The sequence below is a fragment of the Peromyscus leucopus genome, chromosome 4 (genome assembly GCF_004664715.2).
Source record: "Peromyscus leucopus breed LL Stock chromosome 4, UCI_PerLeu_2.1, whole genome shotgun sequence".
NCBI lineage: Eukaryota > Metazoa > Chordata > Mammalia > Rodentia > Cricetidae > Peromyscus > Peromyscus leucopus.
Genome location: NC_051066.1, coordinates 14,241,280 through 14,260,801, shown reverse-complemented (window position 1 = coordinate 14,260,801; position 19,522 = coordinate 14,241,280). Strand labels below are relative to the sequence as shown.

The 19,522-nt window shown below is 54.6% G+C and overlaps 1 protein-coding gene across 9 annotated transcripts in view; it reads left to right on the top strand.

The window, feature by feature from the left end:
* Positions 1-19,522, top strand: part of Kcnt1 (potassium sodium-activated channel subfamily T member 1) — a 63,555-nt gene that overhangs the window by 19,095 nt on the left and 24,938 nt on the right. For 5 of the 9 annotated variants that reach the window (XM_028868793.2, XM_028868785.2, XM_028868787.2 and 2 more), the window contains exons 2-11: positions 3,711-3,752; positions 10,526-10,605; positions 11,333-11,432; positions 13,745-13,801; positions 14,205-14,253; positions 15,094-15,153; positions 15,369-15,443; positions 15,511-15,594; positions 16,168-16,262; positions 17,117-17,297. In XM_028868793.2, coding sequence (XP_028724626.1) covers positions 3,711-3,752; positions 10,526-10,605; positions 11,333-11,432; positions 13,745-13,801; positions 14,205-14,253; positions 15,094-15,153; positions 15,369-15,443; positions 15,511-15,594; positions 16,168-16,262; positions 17,117-17,297 — 823 coding nt within the window. The remainder of the gene's footprint in view (positions 1-3,710; positions 3,753-10,525; positions 10,606-11,332; positions 11,433-13,744; positions 13,802-14,204; positions 14,254-15,093; positions 15,154-15,368; positions 15,444-15,510; positions 15,595-16,167; positions 16,263-17,116; positions 17,298-19,522) is intronic. The other 4 variants (XM_028868789.2, XM_028868790.2, XM_028868788.2 and 1 more) reach the window with 1 other exon arrangement.

Sequence of the window (19,522 nt, the reverse complement as noted above, 5' to 3'; positions counted from 1 at the left end):
ACCAGTGTATTTCATAGTAGGTAGCGGGACCGAGAGAGCGGGTGTCCTGGTGTGATGTGGCTGTGTTGTGGGTAGAGGCTACAAAAAGGTCTAGGAGGTGAGCCCAGGGAACAGAGTTTTGGCAACCTTGGGGCCTCCATATCCCAGGAAGAGGAAGGGGTTTAAGATTCCCACAGACACTGCCGTGGGGAGTTTCAGGGCCCAGAATCGTCTACCCTTTGACATCCCTGGGGTCTCAATGTAAAGGTGTAGAGCGGGGAGAGTCAACGGTGCTGGAATGGAGTTGGGGCAGGGCCTGATGGATGGTGCAGAAGCTTGGTCAAGGCCTGCTTTCCATCCCTGAAGCCCCAGAGAATAGCCTCTTGCACTTGCGCATTCCACCCCCCACCCGCCCCACCCCCTGCGCATGTCTTCACTGGGGCCACCCCTTTGAGCCTACACTGTAGAGAAGCTCTCAGTCCACTGAGGGCAGACGCCAGGACGAGGGACCTCCCATCAGGGCATAGCCTAGGAGTAGAGGCTGGGACAAGGGTGCCAGGAATCCCCCTTCTCACTGGCACCCCAGCCTGCTTCTAAGCTGACCGTCTAGGATCAACTGTCCACTTTACTTCTGAGCTGAGATTGCCCCATACTTGCACACCCCTCACAACCGCCCCAAAGCCAAGTGTTCTGAGGACTAAGGCCCCTACCTTACGGCTTTGTGACCTACCCCCAGGACATTCCAGTCCCTGAGTCTTCAACCTTCTTCCCAGGCAGCACATGTCTGCTGTGAACCTGCACTCTAAGACCCGTCTTGACACCTCCTGACACCACCTGCTTCCTTACCACTCACTACCTCAGTAGGGACATGGCTACACACCGTGATATCAAGTCTCTCAATAGCCAGCCAGACTCCAGGTCCACTCCATTCCCAGGCTCCATCCCTGACCATCATATGTCAGTGACCCCCCCCCCCTCCAAAGGCTAAGGCCTTCACAAGGCAGCTTCTCAGGCTCAAACATTGCCTTGATGTTCTCCCGAGAGGTCCCCGTCTGCCAGTCCAGCCGCAGGGACCAGAGTCTCTCCCCGTCCCAGCTTCATTCACCCTAGTGTTCTGGGGCTCAGGAGGCGACTCCTTGGATCTTCCTTGTCGGGATGTCCTTGTCCTCCATGTCCAGAACTCATGGGCCCACAACCCTAAGTGGCTCTACTGAATGGCCTTCATTCAGCACCCCAACCCTTTCTAGGCTCCCAAGTGCTTCATCCCCTACTCTGACAGCTGGACACACTCCAGCTTTACACACTGCCCCCCAAGACCCCTTGGGGCTTGCCTCAGTTGATACCCTATTGTTCTGCTCTCTCCCCCTCCCTGGTATGCCAATCTGGACAATGGTTTATCCTCTTATAATATACATGGATACCAGGCTCAGCTATGGGGTGCACTCCTTCCTGGACCCTCGAGTGGACACAGATTTTTTTAAGTGTGTTGAGTTGGGGGGGCAGCTGTCGTAGACTGGGGTGTGGAAACCATATAACTTGATTTTCTCATGGATTTGGGAGTGGATGTGGGCGGGCTGCTCCAAGGCCTCTCCCACATTCAGGCCATCCTCCCATGCAGTCACACAGTTTTTCCTCTCTGTCCCTCTCTGTGGCTTGAGTCTTGAACTCTCCCTTCCAGTATACTAGCTGGTCTGCATGGGGTCCCCCAGTAGGACCCCATTTCAACTTAGTTTCTGCAATTTTCCCCCAATATCGTTAAGTTATACCCTGAGCTTCCAGGGGTTGTGGCTATAGCCTGTGAATCTGGGGATACAACCCAGTGAAGAATAAGTGGGCCCTTGTTTGCTTATAGGAACCTCCCTGACATGAAATTAATTCTCTGAATGCCCAAAAGCATCCCCTGAGATTCAGGGTTCATGGGGTACAGAGAGAAGTGGACCCCCCCCCAAATACCCTGACCTCCCATCAGCCAAGAGGACTCGTAAGAAGGTGCCTAGCTGAACTTGACCCTTTATGGTTCAAGTCAGGTATGCCTGTGTCTACCCAAAGGCACCTGTGGGGAGCCCCAGGTTCTGAAGAAAGCAACAGGCTATGGGTACAGAGAGGAACCCAGATTGTAGCCCTCATTTATCCTGTGTCCAAGCTCCTTAGGGCTGTCGTGCTGGTAAGGGAGGCAGAGTGGGACCTAGGCCACTAGTCGCTGGCAGAGATGCTACCAAGCCATCTTGGATCTGGATGTTGCAGGCGAACCTGCCTTCGTTCCCACCACTCCCTGCCCTCTGCGGCCCCCCTGGCAGGTAGCTCAGGTGACCAACCTCGTATTCCCTGGCACCAGTCGCTGGCAGAGTTTGCATCAGCCAGTGATGCCCTGCCCCTTACACACAGGGGAGATGTGAACACTGCAGAGGTGGGAATTGCCCAGACAGTGGGGATGTAGCCCTCTCAGAATACAGTGGAGTCACCTCGTCCTAGCCTCAGGTACTCCGCACATACAGCATGGCTCAGGAGTCCACATGGTGCCCATGCAGATGGGAGTTGGTCTGACCTAGGGAGCAGATCTGGGTTGTAAGCATCAGGTCTGGCCCTCCATGCTAGGTACGACATGATCCTATTCCCATCACAGGAAGCCACAACTCTGCCAGGCTCTTCAGACCCTTATCTTAGATGTTAGGGCAGATCTGGGGCGAGAAAGAGAATCTCAGTTACACAAACAGGCAGGGAATCTGGAAGCTCCCAGGAACCCCCAAACTTCACACCCCGTTAAACCTGGGCTCCCTGTACTGTGCAGAGCTGTCCACCCATTGCCATACCAGTGGGGACCTTGACTCTGCCACGAGTACATTCATCCTCCACCTTGTCCACCCAAGGACCAGGATGGGCCACATATTGGAAAGTGAAGAAGGATCCTCATCTCACAGAGGTCCCAAAACAGGTTGTACTGGATGCTGCCTGAGGTCTGCAGTGATCTTCACTGCATCTTTATCACCTGGAAAGCAGTTGTTTTAAAAATTGAGAGTGGCCCCTCTGAAGTCCTTGGTTGGAGGGGCTGGCCCTGAACAGAATGCTGTCAGCACCCAACACAAGCCGGTACTTCAGAGCTGCTGACCTCTATCATCCTGACCCTGAGCCCCTTCTCCATGGCAGGATAGTCTAGGGAAACTCAAGGTCAGGTTGTCTAGAGCTGGCCAGGTAGTGGAGTGCACCTCAGTCACCCAAGAAACACCAGCTCCCAGTCCCGGCCTGCCCAGCAACAGGAAACCAAGAGACAGGCCATCCACGGTTTCCTGTGCCCAACTGTGATCCTGTATAGGGACTAAATTGTCTTCAGTTTCCTTGGTGCTACCGGAAGGGTTCCTGCTGGACACAGGGTCACATAGAGGCCTGAGACAGGCTTAACACTGACTGGGAGAGGGGCAGACCTTTGTCTCTTGGCTAAAGGTAGGGCCCTGTCGTCATTGTGGTTGTCACTGTGGTCAGAGTGCAGAGTGGCCTGCATGTGCAAGCACCTACCGACTCGGCTGCTTTCTCCATTTCCAAGGGGTAGGCCTGGCTTCTACCGCCTTGCATGCTAGGCTGCCTGTCCTGACACTACCTGTCCTGCCTGGGGCTCCAGAGGTCACAGGGATGGGTGCTTCTGGCATACCCTATTGCTCTGGGATACTGCCTGGCGTCCTAATGTGGTCCTGGGGCCTCATCCACCTTCTGTGTTGATGTGTCCACTCTGTCTCCAGGCTTCATGTGGAAGATTTCAGCCTGGACTCTTCCCTGTCTCAGTAAGTGCTTCACAGGGGAGGGACTGTCTCAGGGACAGATGCATCCCGATACCCCTGAGAACCAGGCCCCGTGGGAAAGGCTACTCTTGCTCAGGACCAAGGGCCAACAACTAAGCAGAAATATGACCGTGTTGGTTAGCCCTTCCCAGGACCAGCAGTTGCTTCTGGTCCTGGGGACTGGGGCTGAAGATGCATGATTAATGGTCCCCTTGGGAAGAATCTGCAGACAGGAAATGGGCTCCCCAGAGGTGGATACTTGTATTAGTTCCTTTTCTATTGCTGTGAAGAGACACCATGACCAAGGCAACTTATAGAAAAAAGAGTTGTTTGGGGCTTACAGTTTCGGAGGGTGAGTCCATGTCCATCATGGTGGGGAAGAAGCAGTAGCTGGGAGCTTACATCTGATCCAGAAGCATGAAGCAGAGAGAGCTAACTGGGAATGGTGTGAGCTTTTGAAACTTCAAAGCCCACCCCCAGTGACAGACCTCCTCCAACAAGGCCACACCCCCTAATTCTTCCCAAACTGTTCCACCAAGTGGGACCAAGCATTCAAGTATCAGTGAGCCTATGGGGGCCATTCTCATTCACACCATCACAGTGCCCCAGACCAGTGGTGTCCAGATCTCCAGCAGCAGCCAGATGACAGGACACAGGCCTGCCACGGTGCCTGTATGGTTAGTTAGTGTTCATGTAACCCCAGAGCCTACAACCTTAGCTCCTCTCTGCTTCCCGTGTGGGTTAAAGTCTCCAAGGGCCAAGGGCTCTGCTGGGTGCCTCTCTGTCTTCAGCTTGGAGTTAGGTCAAGCGACAAAGGCTTTGAGATTGGGACAGGCAGGGCCCCTCAAGGAAGTCTGTTAATGGAATGCTCCTGGGACCCAGATCCCCTATTGTCAATGTGGTCTCCAAGTGGAGCCTTGTCTGTCATTTCCATTGATTAATGGTCAGAATTGATAACCACCCTTTGCTCGGTGTTCCCAGCTGCTGGCCATATGGGGTGCTTCCCTGCTACTGTGGTTCAGCCTGTTCTGACCCCACAGCTGTAGGCTGGGTAGCTGGGGCCACAGCCTATACCTCCATCTCCTAGCTTAGGGCCCTGTGGTGCAGTAGATAACAGACATGGCACAGAGGTGCCCACCTCATGCTCACTCTCCTCCTCCCCAGGCACCTGAGGGGCGGGGCCTCAGACCTGGCCGTGGTGGGGGAGCAGGAACCTGTCTGTGACTGCCCAAGGGCTGAGGCTGTGTCCATGCTGCCCCAAAGCCAGCACCAATCAGAGTAGATGTCCTAGGCTCTTCAGAGAGCCCCTGAGTCCCAAGAAAGCTCCCTTGCCAGGGGAGTTAGTTTGAGAAGCCTGTGCCCAGGCCAATTGGATCCCTTCTCTCAGTTTCCCAGGTGGAGTTTAAAGAGCCATACCTGGGCAGCCTGACTTCACTGCCTGCCCCCAGGCTCTATGGGGCTGAGGCCTGGAGCATTGTAAAGGGGGCCTTCCTGGGGAGCTCTTCTAGGACAGCAGTGAGAAGCTAGGAGAGCTGTGAGCCCCACCTGGTCCTTCAAAAAAGATCCAGAGCCACAGGAGGGTGTCACAAATGGGGTTCTACTGACTCCCCTGGGGATTATGAAAGCTTGGGGTTGGGGGGCATCAGATCCCTTCCCACGTGACTGGCCCTTTGCAGGTGCAGGGAGGAGCAGGTTTGAGTTGCTCCTGGCAGCCTGCTCTGGGTCCTTCTTACCCACTCACCCAAGGAGCCAATACTGTGGCTACACCTTCTAGCTCCACCCTAAGGTGGATCGTGTGTTTTGCTCTGGCTCAGACTGGTTGGGCCTGTGCTCTATCCGGTGTTTGTGGGCATGGCTGGTGTGTATGTAGCCAGGCTGTGAGTTTGCACTGTGACACACTGAACATTCTAGACCTGAGATGGCTTTCTGGCTGCATGAACTTTGACACACACACACACACACACACACACACACACACACACACACACATGCCAGCACCATGAGCTCCTGGGCCCCATACCATTATCTCTCACTGTATCCTCTCTCTGAGCTCATTCCCAAGGGACACAATGGGACACGTCTTAACTCCACCCTTGATAAAGCACTTACATCTTCTGGGTACCGTGTGATAGTATGGGAGTGTTTACTCCATCACTGTTCCCATTCCCAGTGAGGAAGCTAAGCCAAGGGCAGGTGAGAGGCAGAGTGGCTCTCAGGCTTAGACTCTGCCTGCTGGGCCAGCACAGTGTCTGTGGTTCCTGGGAGCTTCATATAGACCCAAAGGTGCCTGCGAGCAGGAGCTATAGGAGGTGTACCTTATTCACAAACTCCCTGTGCTCCTATAAGACCGTGCTCTGTGTCCATCTTTCCTCAGGGCAGATCGCTCATGCTGTCTTAAACACAGATTGGAGTAAAATGGATAGTTTCAATCCCTGTTTGGTGTGGCGCTAGAGGAAGTGAGTGGCCACAGTTTATTAAAAATTTAAAAGTAAAGGAAGACGCATTGATTTCTCTGGCATTGGAGAGCTCTGACTTCAAGGGAGCCAAGCAGGCCTTACTGCTCTTCCAGGAGAACACCTTCAGCCATAAGTGGGCACTGCCTGCAATACACCTGGGCCCATCAAATGGGTGCTGGCAGCCTAATGGGCAGCCCTCTGGGAGGTGGCTGTGTTCTGCTTATGGGGTGTCATTAGTCAGGGGTACACCAGTTCAGGGAGGATGTCATTAGTCAGATCAGTTTTCCAGGGCTGGGGGGAGATGTCCGCAAGGGGCAGGGCTGAGTGTCCCAGGTTCCCGGTTGTTCACTGAGCAGTACAGTGCCATGGTGGCTTCTTGGTCTTCACAGGTGGCAGAGTTTTCTGATATCAAGATGCTCCTGGGAAGATGATGAGAAGGGTCCTTGAGGGTCCAGGACCCTGGAGAGTGGAGCTGGAAGTGGTCATGGGCATGGGGTGGAGGGCTGGGTGCTCAGGGGACCTGGGGGCGGTGGCCAGACACAGTTGGGAAGCAGCAGGGGATGTCCAACAGGAATGTGCCACGAGAATGTCTAGTGAGATGGGGCGGCAGGGACAGGGGGAGGGTCAGGGCTCTGTCCTTCCCCAGGTGGGGTCCCTGGGAGGACTTGGAGCCTGTGGTTAGAGCTCTGGCTGCAAGAAGGGCACACAAGTGCTTCTCCAGTGTGTGCTGGGGCATTTGTTTCTAATGAGAGGGGAGAGGCAGCATTGGTGTCTCTGCAGTGGATAACTCTGCCCAAGGGGAGTGTGACAGTCCATAGGCTGGCTGAGTGACAGAGGAGGAGCTTACGCAGCTCAGGGTCAGATGTCAAGGGCCCACATCTGGTGATACTCATTTTGCAGGCAGAGGTCTGAGGTGGTCCCAGGCATCCTACATGGCAGGAGCACACATGACTTATGTCTCCCTTGCCTACAAAGCCACCAGGACTGACTGTGGGTTCTTCCCTGGTGATCTTACCTAATCCTAACCCCCTATCAGTACACACACACACACACACACACACACACACATACACACACCCCACAGCTGTATTTAGTTCCTATCTTCTTCCTGCCTCTTAGGGATTAAACTCTTAACACATGCCACCTTATGAACGGTTCATCATGTCTATACCGACACAAACAGCAAAGGGCAGTGAATAGACATCCCAGCCACTGGGGGCACACCATGGCAGGTGAATTTAGTGCCTTGATCTGGCAGGTTGCAGAAGCCTCCTGGCACCATCCTTGAGGCCCCTACATTTAGGGGTGGCATGGGAGCAGAGCCAAAGATAGGGGCAGGAACCACAGTGGATCAGAAAGGCTGTGTTCTGTGCTCTAAGGGAGATGGAGAGAGACTGACCAAAGGTCTTGGTCACCTGCCGAAGGCCCTGTTTTGAGAGGGGCGGGATTGAGCGTGTGGGAAGACTGGTGTGGGATGGCTACCCACCAACCCCACAGTTCCCCAGAGTTTTCTTGAGTATGAGCAGTAGGAAATATTAGGTAGAAGGATTTAGATTGTGGAGATAAACAGAAATACAGAATATTTAGAAAATACAGATAAATAGAAAATACAGGATAGCCTAAAGAGGGCCTGGAACCTATTTCATCAGCCCGGACTGTCTCTGCCCCAGGTTATTTATAGAAATGCCAAGGGGTGGAGCAAAAGACCTCCTCCCCCAGCACAGCCAAGTGTAGACCATCTCAGACACCTGGTACTCAGGCCCGTGGTGCAATCATCCTCTCTATTCAGACCTGCTGGGTAAAGCCACTAGGAACCTGAAAATGGGCTCCCACAGACTGGGAAGACCCTTCCCTGAGGTCTTTGTTGTAGAGGAGGTGGGTGGCCAGGAGAGTGATTCGTGAGCTACATAGATGCTTTTAAGATACAGGTGGTCCCTCACGCCACCTGATAACTTCCCTGCCCCGCCCCCACCCCTGTGCAGCCTGTCCACCTAGCCTCAGGCTCCTTCCAAGAGAAAGGGGCACAAGTGACTCTTCAGTCACTCACCTACAGTGTCCTTTCCTGCCTGGCACCCTATAAAAACCCTGGGCTGCCACGCAGCAGGGTACGGTTTTGCACTGGACACAGTGCGGTACACCAGGGCACTGTAGGGACACGGTGGGGGTGTTATGGCTAAAGTGGGGTGCAGAGGTGTCTTGTAGCATAGTGGGTATGCGGAATGATGTGGGGCGTGGAGCTGGCTGGTGTACAGTGTAGTATGTGGGGCATTGCAGACGACGTATACTGGGACAGCAAGGTGTACTGAGGTACAGTGGGGGATGCCGGGTAAAGTGAAACTCAGAAGTATAGTGGGATATGCCAGGGTACACCAGCCATTAGCACTGGTTGGGCCCTACTCGCCTATGGGAAGCTTGGCTCGCTATGCAGTCCAGGGTGGACCCCAATAGTGCCCTGGTCCAAGTGAGATGACCAGGCCCTTAGGCCCTCGGGGAACTCTGACAAGCAGACAACTGTGACCCACTCCCTCAGCCCATGGACAGGATGCATGGCAAAGCTGCTGTGCACACAGCGGTTTGAACTCACCAGGCTTCGGGGGATGGTGATTTGATTTTAAAATATGGTTTTTTTTTTTTAAGATTTATTTATTATGTATACAGTGTTCTGCCTGCATGTATGCCTGCAGACCAGAAGAGGGCACCAGATCTCATTACAGATGGCTGTGAGCCACCATGTGGTTGCTGGGAATTGAACTCAGGACCTCTGGAAGAACAGCCAGTGCTCTTAACCACTGAGCCATCTCTCCAGCCCTAAAATATGTTTTTATTACCTGTATTTATTTATGTATTTGGTGTGTGTGCTTATTGGAGTATGCGTGTACCACAGCAGGCATGTGAAAGTTGGTGGATAACTTGCAGTGCTCAGTTCCCTCCTCCCACCACGTGGGACCTGGGGATCCAACTCAGGTCTTCGGGCTTGGTGGCAAGTGCTGCCACCCACGAAGCCATCGCACTGGCCTGATAGCGACTATTTAAAACACTTTGGGAGCTGCAGGAATGGTCAGCCCCAGCCAGACACTGACATCCAACTCTCCAACTGTCTGGACAGAGCCAGTACCTGATCAGAGGGCAGAGGTGCCGCCTTCCCTGGTAGACAGGAGCAGTGATGGGGAAAGGGTAGAAACAGGGAGTGAAGCTCATGTTTGTCTCCTTTGCCCATAGAGAGGCAGCAACCTTCTCCATGGCCTGCAAGATCCTTCCAGGCAGCAAGACAAGCCTGCAGGACACACTGTCCCTCTGCCCTTCTGAGTTGTGCCCCTATACCATGCTGTGGTCCCTGGTGCTGTGTCCCACCTCATTCCTTCCTGGGGGAGTTCCAACCTGGTTTTTTTTTTTGGAGGGGGGTGCTGAAGTTGTGCTGGTAGGAGCCACATGTGCAGGGAGCCCTGTGTCCATCACAGTGAGCCATGGGCCACTCTAGGGCACGTGATTGCCCTAGTTCACGGAGGAAAACGCTGCAAGCTGACTACACCTGCTCAGGAGTCCAGGCTCCAAACTCGGACTCCCATCATCCTTCCTATGTCAACAGCGGCCTTTTCATCTCCTGCTCCTGAATGGGATGGGCAGGGCCTAGGATTATGTCCGAGGCTTGGGGATTCAGCACAGCGGCTTGTCTTCCCTTAGCCAGAGTTATTCTCAGTGAACACATGGCTCTTCCTGGTGTGGCAATGGGGCATAAATGAGTAGTCAGATGCTCACTCGCTGTTTACTCTGGGTGATCTTAGGACCCCTGGGAACATAAGTGTGGCCACGCCTCAGAGACCAGCCTCTGTGTGCAGTGCCATGGGAGGGGATGGATGGAGGTCAGGTCCACAGGATGAATTGAGGGGCAGCTCACGGATGACTACTTCCTGCTGGCCCTTCTGACCATCCCCGAGATTATAATGAATATAGGCCTCACAATACAAACCTTGAAGGCCACCAGACATAATGACTGTCAGCTCCTGAACATTTTACTAGGTTTGAGTACCCAATGCCCAAAGCTCCATGGGTGCTATGGCCCTGATCTCCTTGGGGCCTGCGGGGCTCTGGATGCTGAGCAGATGGTACACCAGTGGACGCAGGTGTAGCAAGGGGAGGCTTTGGGAGGACCAATGGCTACTTCAGACACAGACCTTGATGGGCCAAAGTAGGGACATTTGTCTTCTCCCAAGTTCCTCTCTGCTCCTGTGGTTTGAAAGAACCCAGCTGGGCTTGGGGCTCTGGCTCTGGCTTGAGCCTGAACCCCCTGAGCCCACGCCTCAGCCTCCTCTCCGCCCTCAGGGTCCAGGTGGAATTCTATGTCAACGAGAACACCTGCAAAGAGCGACTCAAGCTGTTCTTCATCAAAAACCAAAGATCCAGTGAGTCAGGGGCCTGGAGAGCTCTGGGTGGAGAGGGATGGGCAGGGTTGGGAGCCTGAGGAGCTGTGCCAGCTATATGGGCAGAGGGCAAAGGTCACCTTGGCTTCCCATTTCTTGACCTGTGGAGACATGCCCGCCCCCCCCCACATACTGGCCACTGGGTTGAACGGGGCTAGGCTGCCCACAGGAGCCAGCTGGGTCACCTCCCCTGTGCCACTCCAGCCCACAACCTGGGCTCCCCACCTCCACGCTTCCCCTTCTCCTTCCCAACTTTAAGCTTGGCCACTCTGGACCTACCCAGGATGCAAGAAGGGGCTTGGAGGTCAGGCTGTGGCGCCAAGTGTCCTAAATCTGTTCCCATGAGGGAAGTGCCCTCAGGGAATCCCCTGTACCCTAAGCCCCTACCCCCCAATGCCCCTACCCCCAATGCCCCTGCACCCAAAGCCCTGCACCCCAAAGTCCCTGCACCCCAAAGTCCCTGTATCCCAAAGCCCTGCACCCCAAAGTCCCTGCACCAAGCCTCAGTGTCTCATCTATTCAATGGCCAGAGGAGTCCAGGGGTGTGTGTGGTGCAGACGCATCTGTCCTCTGCATCTGGAATGCGAGTGTGAGATGGAGGTCCATGCAGGGCCACTTCAGGAGGGAGCTGTTGAGAGACCCCAGCGGGGTGGGTGGGCCTGCTCCTTGGAGCTTGACAGCCCTGATGTCACCCCCCCCCTCCCCACAGGCCTGAGGATCCGGCTGTTCAACTTCTCCCTCAAGCTCCTCACCTGCCTGCTGTATATCGTCCGTGTCCTGCTCGACAACCCAGACCAGGGCATCGGATGGTGGGTAACCTGTGGGGCTGGGGCCGGGGTCCTGAGGCTGAGCCTTTCCATTAAACCCCACTGGCATTATGGGCGTCTGTGTGGGAGACCTAGGACCAGCACCTCACCAGACTCCCAAGAAGCCCAGTCACCAGAGCCTTGGGAGTCTTTTCTTACCCCAACGTAGAGTCATGCCTAGAACGGGGACTGGGTCAGCGAGAAGAGGGGGCCCCCCAGTGTGGCGCTGTGCGTGCAGTCACAGTGTATGTGTTCCAACCACCTCGAGGAAGAAGGCCTGTTCTCCAGTGTCCTTGAGGAGGCCAGCAGATGAGGCTGGGAATTCCTCCTCTGACGTCTTCTCAGTAGTTAGTCCTCCCACTGCCTGGCTGCTTTGAGACACCAGTGCTGTTTCCCAGCCCAGATCCTTGCAGGGTGCCTAGGGAGGCCTCCGCATGCTTCTGGTTCATCTCTGGGCTGGTCCAGAGGCCCTCGGTGCCAGGATTGTCTTGAATTGTGTCCTGTGGGGTTCGGAAGCTGGGCCTTGGGCCACCTGCAGGCTTGTCACCCCTACCTCCTCCTCTGCTTCTTCCATTCTCTCAGTTCTGAGGTGACGCTCCTCCCCCAGGTCTGAGTTCCTGCATGTCATTTCCTGCTTTCCCACGTCCCTCTGAGGACGCTGTGCCTGCCCCTTCTCTTTGTTAGTTACTTCTGCTGGGACCATTTCTTTTGAACTCTGTTGGCCTCTAATTTGCACATCAGTGGGCTGGACAAGTGGACTCAGATGCCACAGGACTCCTTAGCCAGAGCCTGGGGTGTGAATACCACTACTGGGCCCTCTGTGAACCCTGCCAACATTGAGTTACCTTTGGGCTACTCGGAGCAGGCTCCTCTTGAACTGCAGGGGTCCTGTAAATCTCCAGACAGGAGGCCAGACCCAGGAGCCTGTGTGCAAAGTTTTACTGAATTCCTTATTTCCATCTGTTGCCCACTTTCAGGAAAACTAGACTTCCCGGAACAGAAACCCTCACATGCTATTGAGAACAAACCTTTCATCACTACACGGGTCAGAGGAGGGAAGAACCCTTTGTGGTTGTTTGAGGAGAAAAAGAGGCTATAACTGACTCAAACACTGTTTTCTGGGTCTGTTTCACCTTTCTCAAGTCCCAGAGGCTTCAGGACTTCTGCTCCCACCTCCCTAGAGGACCCAAGTCTGTTGTCTTCATCACCATCACTAACAGGGATAATGGGCTGGAGGGTGGGTAGATGATGGATATTTGGGTGATGGATGAATGGGTGGATGATGGCTAGTAGTACACTGGATGGGTGGATGGTTGAATGGATAGATGCAAGGGTAGCTGGATAGATAGAAGATGAGATGCTAAGTAGATGTTGGAGAAGAGGATGCATTAGTAGATGGATACATGAATTACGGATCAGGTGATGATGGATGCATGGAGCAAAGATGAGATTATACATAGATAGACATATGGATGGATGTTGATGAGAGATGAATGGATAGTTGTTGGATAGAAGGATGGGCACAGGTCACAGATCAGATGATGATGGATAATAGATAGGTGGATGCACGGACCATAGGGAGGTAAAGGATGGATAGGCGAGTGGTTGCTGATGAAAGATGAGTAGATAGATGTTAGATAAGAGGATGAGAGAGAGGGTGGGTGGATGATTCAGAAACTTCTTTAGATACTGAGTGCAACAACCCCCAATAAAGCTCAAGTGAGAAGAGAAGAGGGTAGGAGCTACCCCTTTCTGGGTTCTATGTGCAGTGAGGTCCCTGTGGTAGCTGACCTTGGTGCTGGTTATGGCCTGGAGCAGAGCTAGCCTGTTGGCTGTGCCATGCTATCTCTCATCAGCTGGTTCCAAGGTGCTTGGATATGCTTATCTTCAAGTGGCTTGGGGATGAGGGTCATTGATGCATCTCCTTGAGGTAGGAATGTTCTTTCTGACTCCTGTTCAGGCCGCTCTGACCTCCAGGGGGCGTAAGTGTCCACACTGGGCCACACTGAGCTTATCATCAGCACAGGCTGAGTCCTCACTTTCTCCTGAGCAGCATCTCACCACAGGGACCAGCTCTCCAGACGGGGATGTGTTTTCTATGCTTCTTGTTTAGAGAGCCTTCCTACATGGTCCCTGCGGGCCAGGGAGGCTCCTCATGCATTAGAGCATCAGCTCCGGTCGGGATATATGGTGGGCCCTGAGGGAGCAAGTGGGTGTCCTTTCCATTTACCCCGAGCCCATGGCAGCTCTGGAAAGGAGCCTTGGCGTTGGCCCTGGAGGTCTGTGGCTGGGCCAGTGCTTTTGTCTCTCCACAGCTGGGGCTGCCCGAAGTATAACTACACTTTCAATGGCTCATCTTCCGAGTTCCACTGGTGAGTCTGCTCCTGCCTCCCACTCGCCAGGCCACACTGGGCCGGGCCAGGGGCGGGGACTGGGCCGGACCAGGGGTGCGGGGAGGGGGGGGGCAGACAGGTGTGATCAGTGGGAGTTTAACTGTCTGGCTCCGTGGAGCCTTAACCTGAGGCCCATTAAATTCCCCGGGACGTGTTCAGCCACACCCTTGCACCCTGGCTGAAGTCAGTGCCAAGGCTCTCCCCCATCAGAGAGGAGTCACTTAATGAAGCATGTCAGTTCCAACACTCACCCCCCACATCTGGCCACTGGGCCCTCACTTGTCAGAAGAACGTCACCTTAGTAACATTCTTCTGGAGCCTGAAGAGGAAGTGCCCTGGCAGATGTGACCCTGTTCCGGCCTCACCGCCCTTCTCTTCCTAGGGCACCCATCCTGTGGGTGGAGAGGAAGATGGCTCTGTGGGTGATCCAGGTGAGTCTGAGCCTACCTCTCCTCCCTGTGCAGCGGAGGCTGCTTGTGTGGACGCGGTAAGGAGAGGGTGAAGTATGAGAGCAGAAGTCCCATGTTCAGCAAGCAAGGGACTCAGGTTCACTAAGTAGGCAGGGGACTTAGGCTGAGGAGGCAGAGACCCAGGTCTAGCAACTCTTACTATAGTTTTCCCAGAGACCACTGAGGGCATGCTTTCCTCCGTAATCCCTTTCTCGGTGAGAAAAGAGACCCACCCTATCCTTACTGTCTTCCTAGAAAGTAGAAGTAGGGGTCAGTAACTCCGGCCAGCTTTTGAGGGGGTCTTCCCCTACCATGTCCCAGAGGCCTGGGTCCCTAGCCTGGAGGATCCCATAGGATTCTATGGGACTCACAGATGCGGGAGGGGAGGCTCCATCCCCACCCAGGGCCCAAGGAGTACTGCCAACTGAGCCTCGTCCCCTCACTGTCACCTCTGCCTCCTAGGGTGGCTGTAGTGATGCTCTTGGGGTTCCCCCACCCCTCCTGCTTCACATGCCCTGATTGCCCACAGGGTGCCCCAGCAGGGCGGAGTCTGGACTGCCCTCTATCTGCCCTAAGGCCTAGAGTAGCTGCCTGCAAGTCTTTCCAATCAAGACCGTCTTACTTCAGCAGCAAGGGTGCAGGCAACCCTGTAGACACGCACGCACACACGCACGCACGCACGCACGCACGCACGCACGCACGCACGCACGCACGCGCTCGCTCCCGAATACCCAGCTTTGTTAGGACGCTGCCTGCTGAGTCTCTCATAGGTCAGGCCCTGTCCCTAGATCTGCTGCAAGCCCTTCTGCTCTCTTCACATAGGTCATTGTGGCCACAATAAGCTTCTTAGAGACATGGCTCCTCATTTACCTCAGCTACAAAGTGAGTTCCTCCCTGGCCTACCCTGCCCTGGTCCCCCACCGTGCCCTTTGTCCACAGCCCCTCCCCTAGCACCATGACCCCTAACTCGAAGACTGCCCACTTGCAACCTTTACCTCTCCCTGTCTCCCAATCTCCCAGTTCCCTTCCCTGCCCCCGATCGCCCTGTGGCCCTGTTCCTGCCCCTTGCTGGCTCTGAAGTACCCTCTGGCCCCCAGGGCAACATCTGGGAGCAGATCTTCCACGTTTCTTTCGTCCTGGAGATGATCAACACGCTGCCCTTCATCATCACGGTGGGTGAGCCCTCGCCCCACGCTTGGCTCCCCAGGCCCCACCTGACCTCTCCCCCACACACCACAGGTCTTCTGGCCGCCCCTTCGGAACCTGTTCATCCCCGTGTTTCTCAACTGCTGGCTGGCCAAGCACGCGCTGGAGAACATGATCGTAAGTGAGACCCAGCTCCAGAGCAGTTTCCCCGCCTGCTGCTGGGGCCAGGCCGCGGCGGAGCCTGCAGGCCACAGGGGTGCATTCCAGTCCAACCTTGAGCTTCCTCTTTCTGGGAAGACACCTTTTCCCGGGGCTGAGGAGGTGGGATAGGGTGTGCAGATGTGAGCGAGCACAACCAGAACTGGGCCACAAAACCAGGGCCAGAAGAATGGAGGCTCCAGCTACCCCCATGGGCAGCCTCTGCTGGAATGTATCCATCTCCTCCTGTAACTGAAAGCCAGGATGGCAGCTGTCTCCCTGGCAGCCTGCCCCCTCCTGGCCGGTCCCCTTGACTCAGCCCTGTGCCAGTTGAAGCTAAAGGTGCTCGCACCTCTCTGCCCTCCGGCATATTTTGCCATCACCCGGGGCATGGCTCATCATCCTGAGACCAAGCTGAGGTCTGGGTGACCAGCACAGGGCAGCGTTGCCTGTAGCCCTCCCCTGGGTTGGAAGTGGGACCGACCGGATGTTGCTTGTTATGCATGGGAGCGTCTGTGAGCCCTGCCCTTCTGATGGCCGCATTCCCTGCAGAATGACTTCCACCGTGCCATCCTGCGCACGCAGTCCGCCATGTTCAACCAGGTGCTCATCCTCTTCTGTACCCTGCTATGCCTCGTCTTCACGGGGTGAGTGCCCTAGACATCTCACAGTCCGTCCCATCAGGTGGCCGTGGCTAGCCCACCCCTCGGGCAGACCTCTGGCCTAGAAGATATGACAAGAGGCATTGAGAGAAGGAGCACAAAGCTGTAGAACTTAGCTCCAAACTCTTGTGTCCAGAGAGCAGGGATACAACGGCACATCTGGCCTGCAGGTGCCCGCCCAACGGACTGTGTTTGCAACTCTGAGGGGAACCGGCCCCTGGACGGAGTGGGGGCCCTTTGGTTTGACTTCCATCTGAGAACAGAGTCTAGAAGCAGCCAGGGTCTCTGGGAGGGTCACCTAGAGTGGGAAGCTTCTGGTCACATGGGCAGACCTGCCAACTTCCTGCATCTGCCATAGAGCGGCCCTGCTCCATGTCCTCAAGAGGCCCAGTCACCACCTGCTGTACCCCAGGCAAGGATGAGCTGCCTGGGCGTGGCTGCAGGGCCTGGAGTGCAGGTTGGCAGGGCTTGGGGCAGCCCCACACCTCACCATTGCAGCCCCACCTCCTCACCACTGATTAGAATGAGCAGCTTTCCCAGTCTCGGACTTAAACTCAGTGCCAGGGGGCCAAGGTCCACCTGCGGGCGATGGGCATCCGGGCCTAGCTCTCCAACCTCACTCGGTATCCCAGTGATCAGGGATGCATCACTTAGGTCGTCCTATGTGACAGGGTCCCCAGGACTGGTAGAGCCTTACCCCTCAGGGAGGGGGGAAGGCCCGGTCTCCCTGTCCACAGCAGCTACCTCAGGTTGCAGCCTTGTCTCTTGCCATTCAGCTCCTCCCATGCACCGCTGCAGCCTCTCCCCCACGGCTGCAGCCCTGTTCTTTGGATGTCTAGGACCTGCGGGATCCAGCACCTGGAGCGGGCAGGTGGGAACTTGAACCTGCGAACCTCCTTCTACTTCTGCATCGTCACTTTCTCAACTGTGGGCTTTGGTGATGTGACGCCCAAGATCTGGCCCTCCCAGCTCCTGGTGGTCATCCTGATCTGCGTGACCCTTGTGGTGCTCCCACTGCAGGTGAGTCACCATGCTCAACACGGGGACAGTCAGGAGGCCACTCCCTGAGGAGTGGCGAAGGACAGGAGGGACCCAGGGAGATTGTGAACACGTTGGAAGGTCGTTCCCAGGAGAGCGCTGGGGGAGAGCACCGGGAAGGTGTTCCCTGCTCTGTGGTGGGTCATCGCCCAGGTTCTCCCTTGACTGGTGAGCAGCGAATTGGTGTTCTGCCCAAGAGCAGCCAGGGGGCACAGGCTTCTCCTTCCAGAGGGTCTTAGGTGCCCAAGTGACCCCCGTAAGAACCTATGCAGAGACACATTGTGAGGGTGAACTTCACCCTCTTTCCCACCCACAGCTAAGCAACTTTTAGGGCTACAAGGGGCAACTGAGGTGTCATTGCTGACCCTAAGCTCTGACCTTGGGCTTGTCCCATCTCTGGCCTTGCAGCACTGAGCCCCAAGCCCAGCAGGCACCCCCTTACTTCTCCCAGAAGGAGCTGCCTGCCCCTCCACTGCCCCTGTCCTGAGTAAACTGCTCTGAAAGCCTACAGTGTGCTGATCCTTTCAGGCATCACTGTCCTTCCGGGCACCACCACCACCTGTTAGCTTCCCTGTGCCCAGACGCCAGTCCTGGAGCATTCTGCTTCTAGCTGCTGGTCTGTGAACTCGTTCCTTGCCTTGGTCAAGGGTCCTGTCCTTCTACAGGCTGTTGGGGTTTTAACAAGGTCTAATACGTTAACATTGACGTCTCTTAACATTTTCCTCTCTTACCTAAAAGGTTCATTCCCTCCCCCAATTGTAAGTCTGTTTTCTTGTAAAAGTTTAAGATTCGCTCCTCACGTGGAGGGCCGGGCCCACCCAGAACAGAGCGTGTATGGCAGCATGGGGATGGGCCCGCCTCAGCCCAGTGCACATCCCTCTATCCCTCCAACAGCGCCTCCATTCCTGACGCTCTGCATAGAATACTCTGGAAGGTGTCTCCAACCCTCCCTCCTCCAGTTCAGAAGCCTCTTGGATCCTTGCTAGTCTGCATAAGATTTCTAATTCCCAGGCCAGGCCTCTGGTAGTACCCACCTGTGGCCTCAGCCTTAAGCAAGTTCAAGACCAACTCCCCATGTGAGGATTTTTATGAGAATCCTATAGACACACGTGGCAAGAACCAGGTTGTGGCTTATGAGGCCTTCGGCATTTCCTAGCAAGTCTCTGACATTCCTGGAGTGTTGCAAAGCTCGATCTTCCTTTCTTTTCTTTTCTTTTCTTTTCTTTTCTTTTCTTTTCTTTTCTTTTCTTTTCTTTTCTTCCTTCCTTCCTTCCTTTCTTTTGTTAAGTGAGGGTTTGAAACAGCATCTCTCTAAGTAGTCCTAGAGCTTGCTATGTAAATCAGGTTGTCCTCAAACTCACAGACATCCTCCTGCCTCAGGAATGTTGAGACGAAAGGCATGCGCCACCACACCTTGCTCAGAAACCTCACACTTTTGTTGTTTGGTTTGGTTTTATGCAGGGCACAAAGCTCTTGTTAAGTTTCCTCAGGTCCTGCTGTAGTTCTGTCCTGTATAAACACTGCGTTTCTGCTTCTGAGCTCTGCTAGTGCCCATGTGTGGAGTGTATCTCTAGCAAGCTATGCTGGTCACTGGTCAGCTTCCACGGACCGTCCCTGAAGAGGGACAGTCCACACTTCCTCTCCAAACCTTAAGCCTCTGAGCTCTCATTCTGATGGCCCTCTGGCAACCTGCATAGACCTTCCTTTTCATCCCAGTTTGTGGAGACCAATTTTTATGATTTATTTACTTATTTATTCCATGTGCACTGGTATTTTACCCAAATATATGTCTGTGTGAGAGTGTCAGATCCCCCTGGAACTGGAATTACAGACATTTGTGAGCTGCCATGTGGGTGCTGGGAATTGAACCCAGATCCTTGGAAGAGCAGCCAATGCTCTTAACCACTAAGCCATCTATCCAGTCCATAGATTTTGTTTTTGTTTTTGTTTTTTGTTTTTTGTTTTTTGTTTCTTGAGACAGGGTTTCTCTGTATAAGTCCTGGCTGTCCTAGAACTCGCTTTGTAGACCAGGCTGGCCTCAAACTCACTGAGATCTACCTGCCTCTGCCTCCCAAGTGCTGGGATTAAAGGTGTGCACCACCACCACCCAGCCCATAGAATTTTTTTAATTAAATGCTTGATCAGTCCAATTGAGTGTTTTCTCCTTAAATTGTTAGGGTCATAAGTTTTATATATACAGCTCTTTT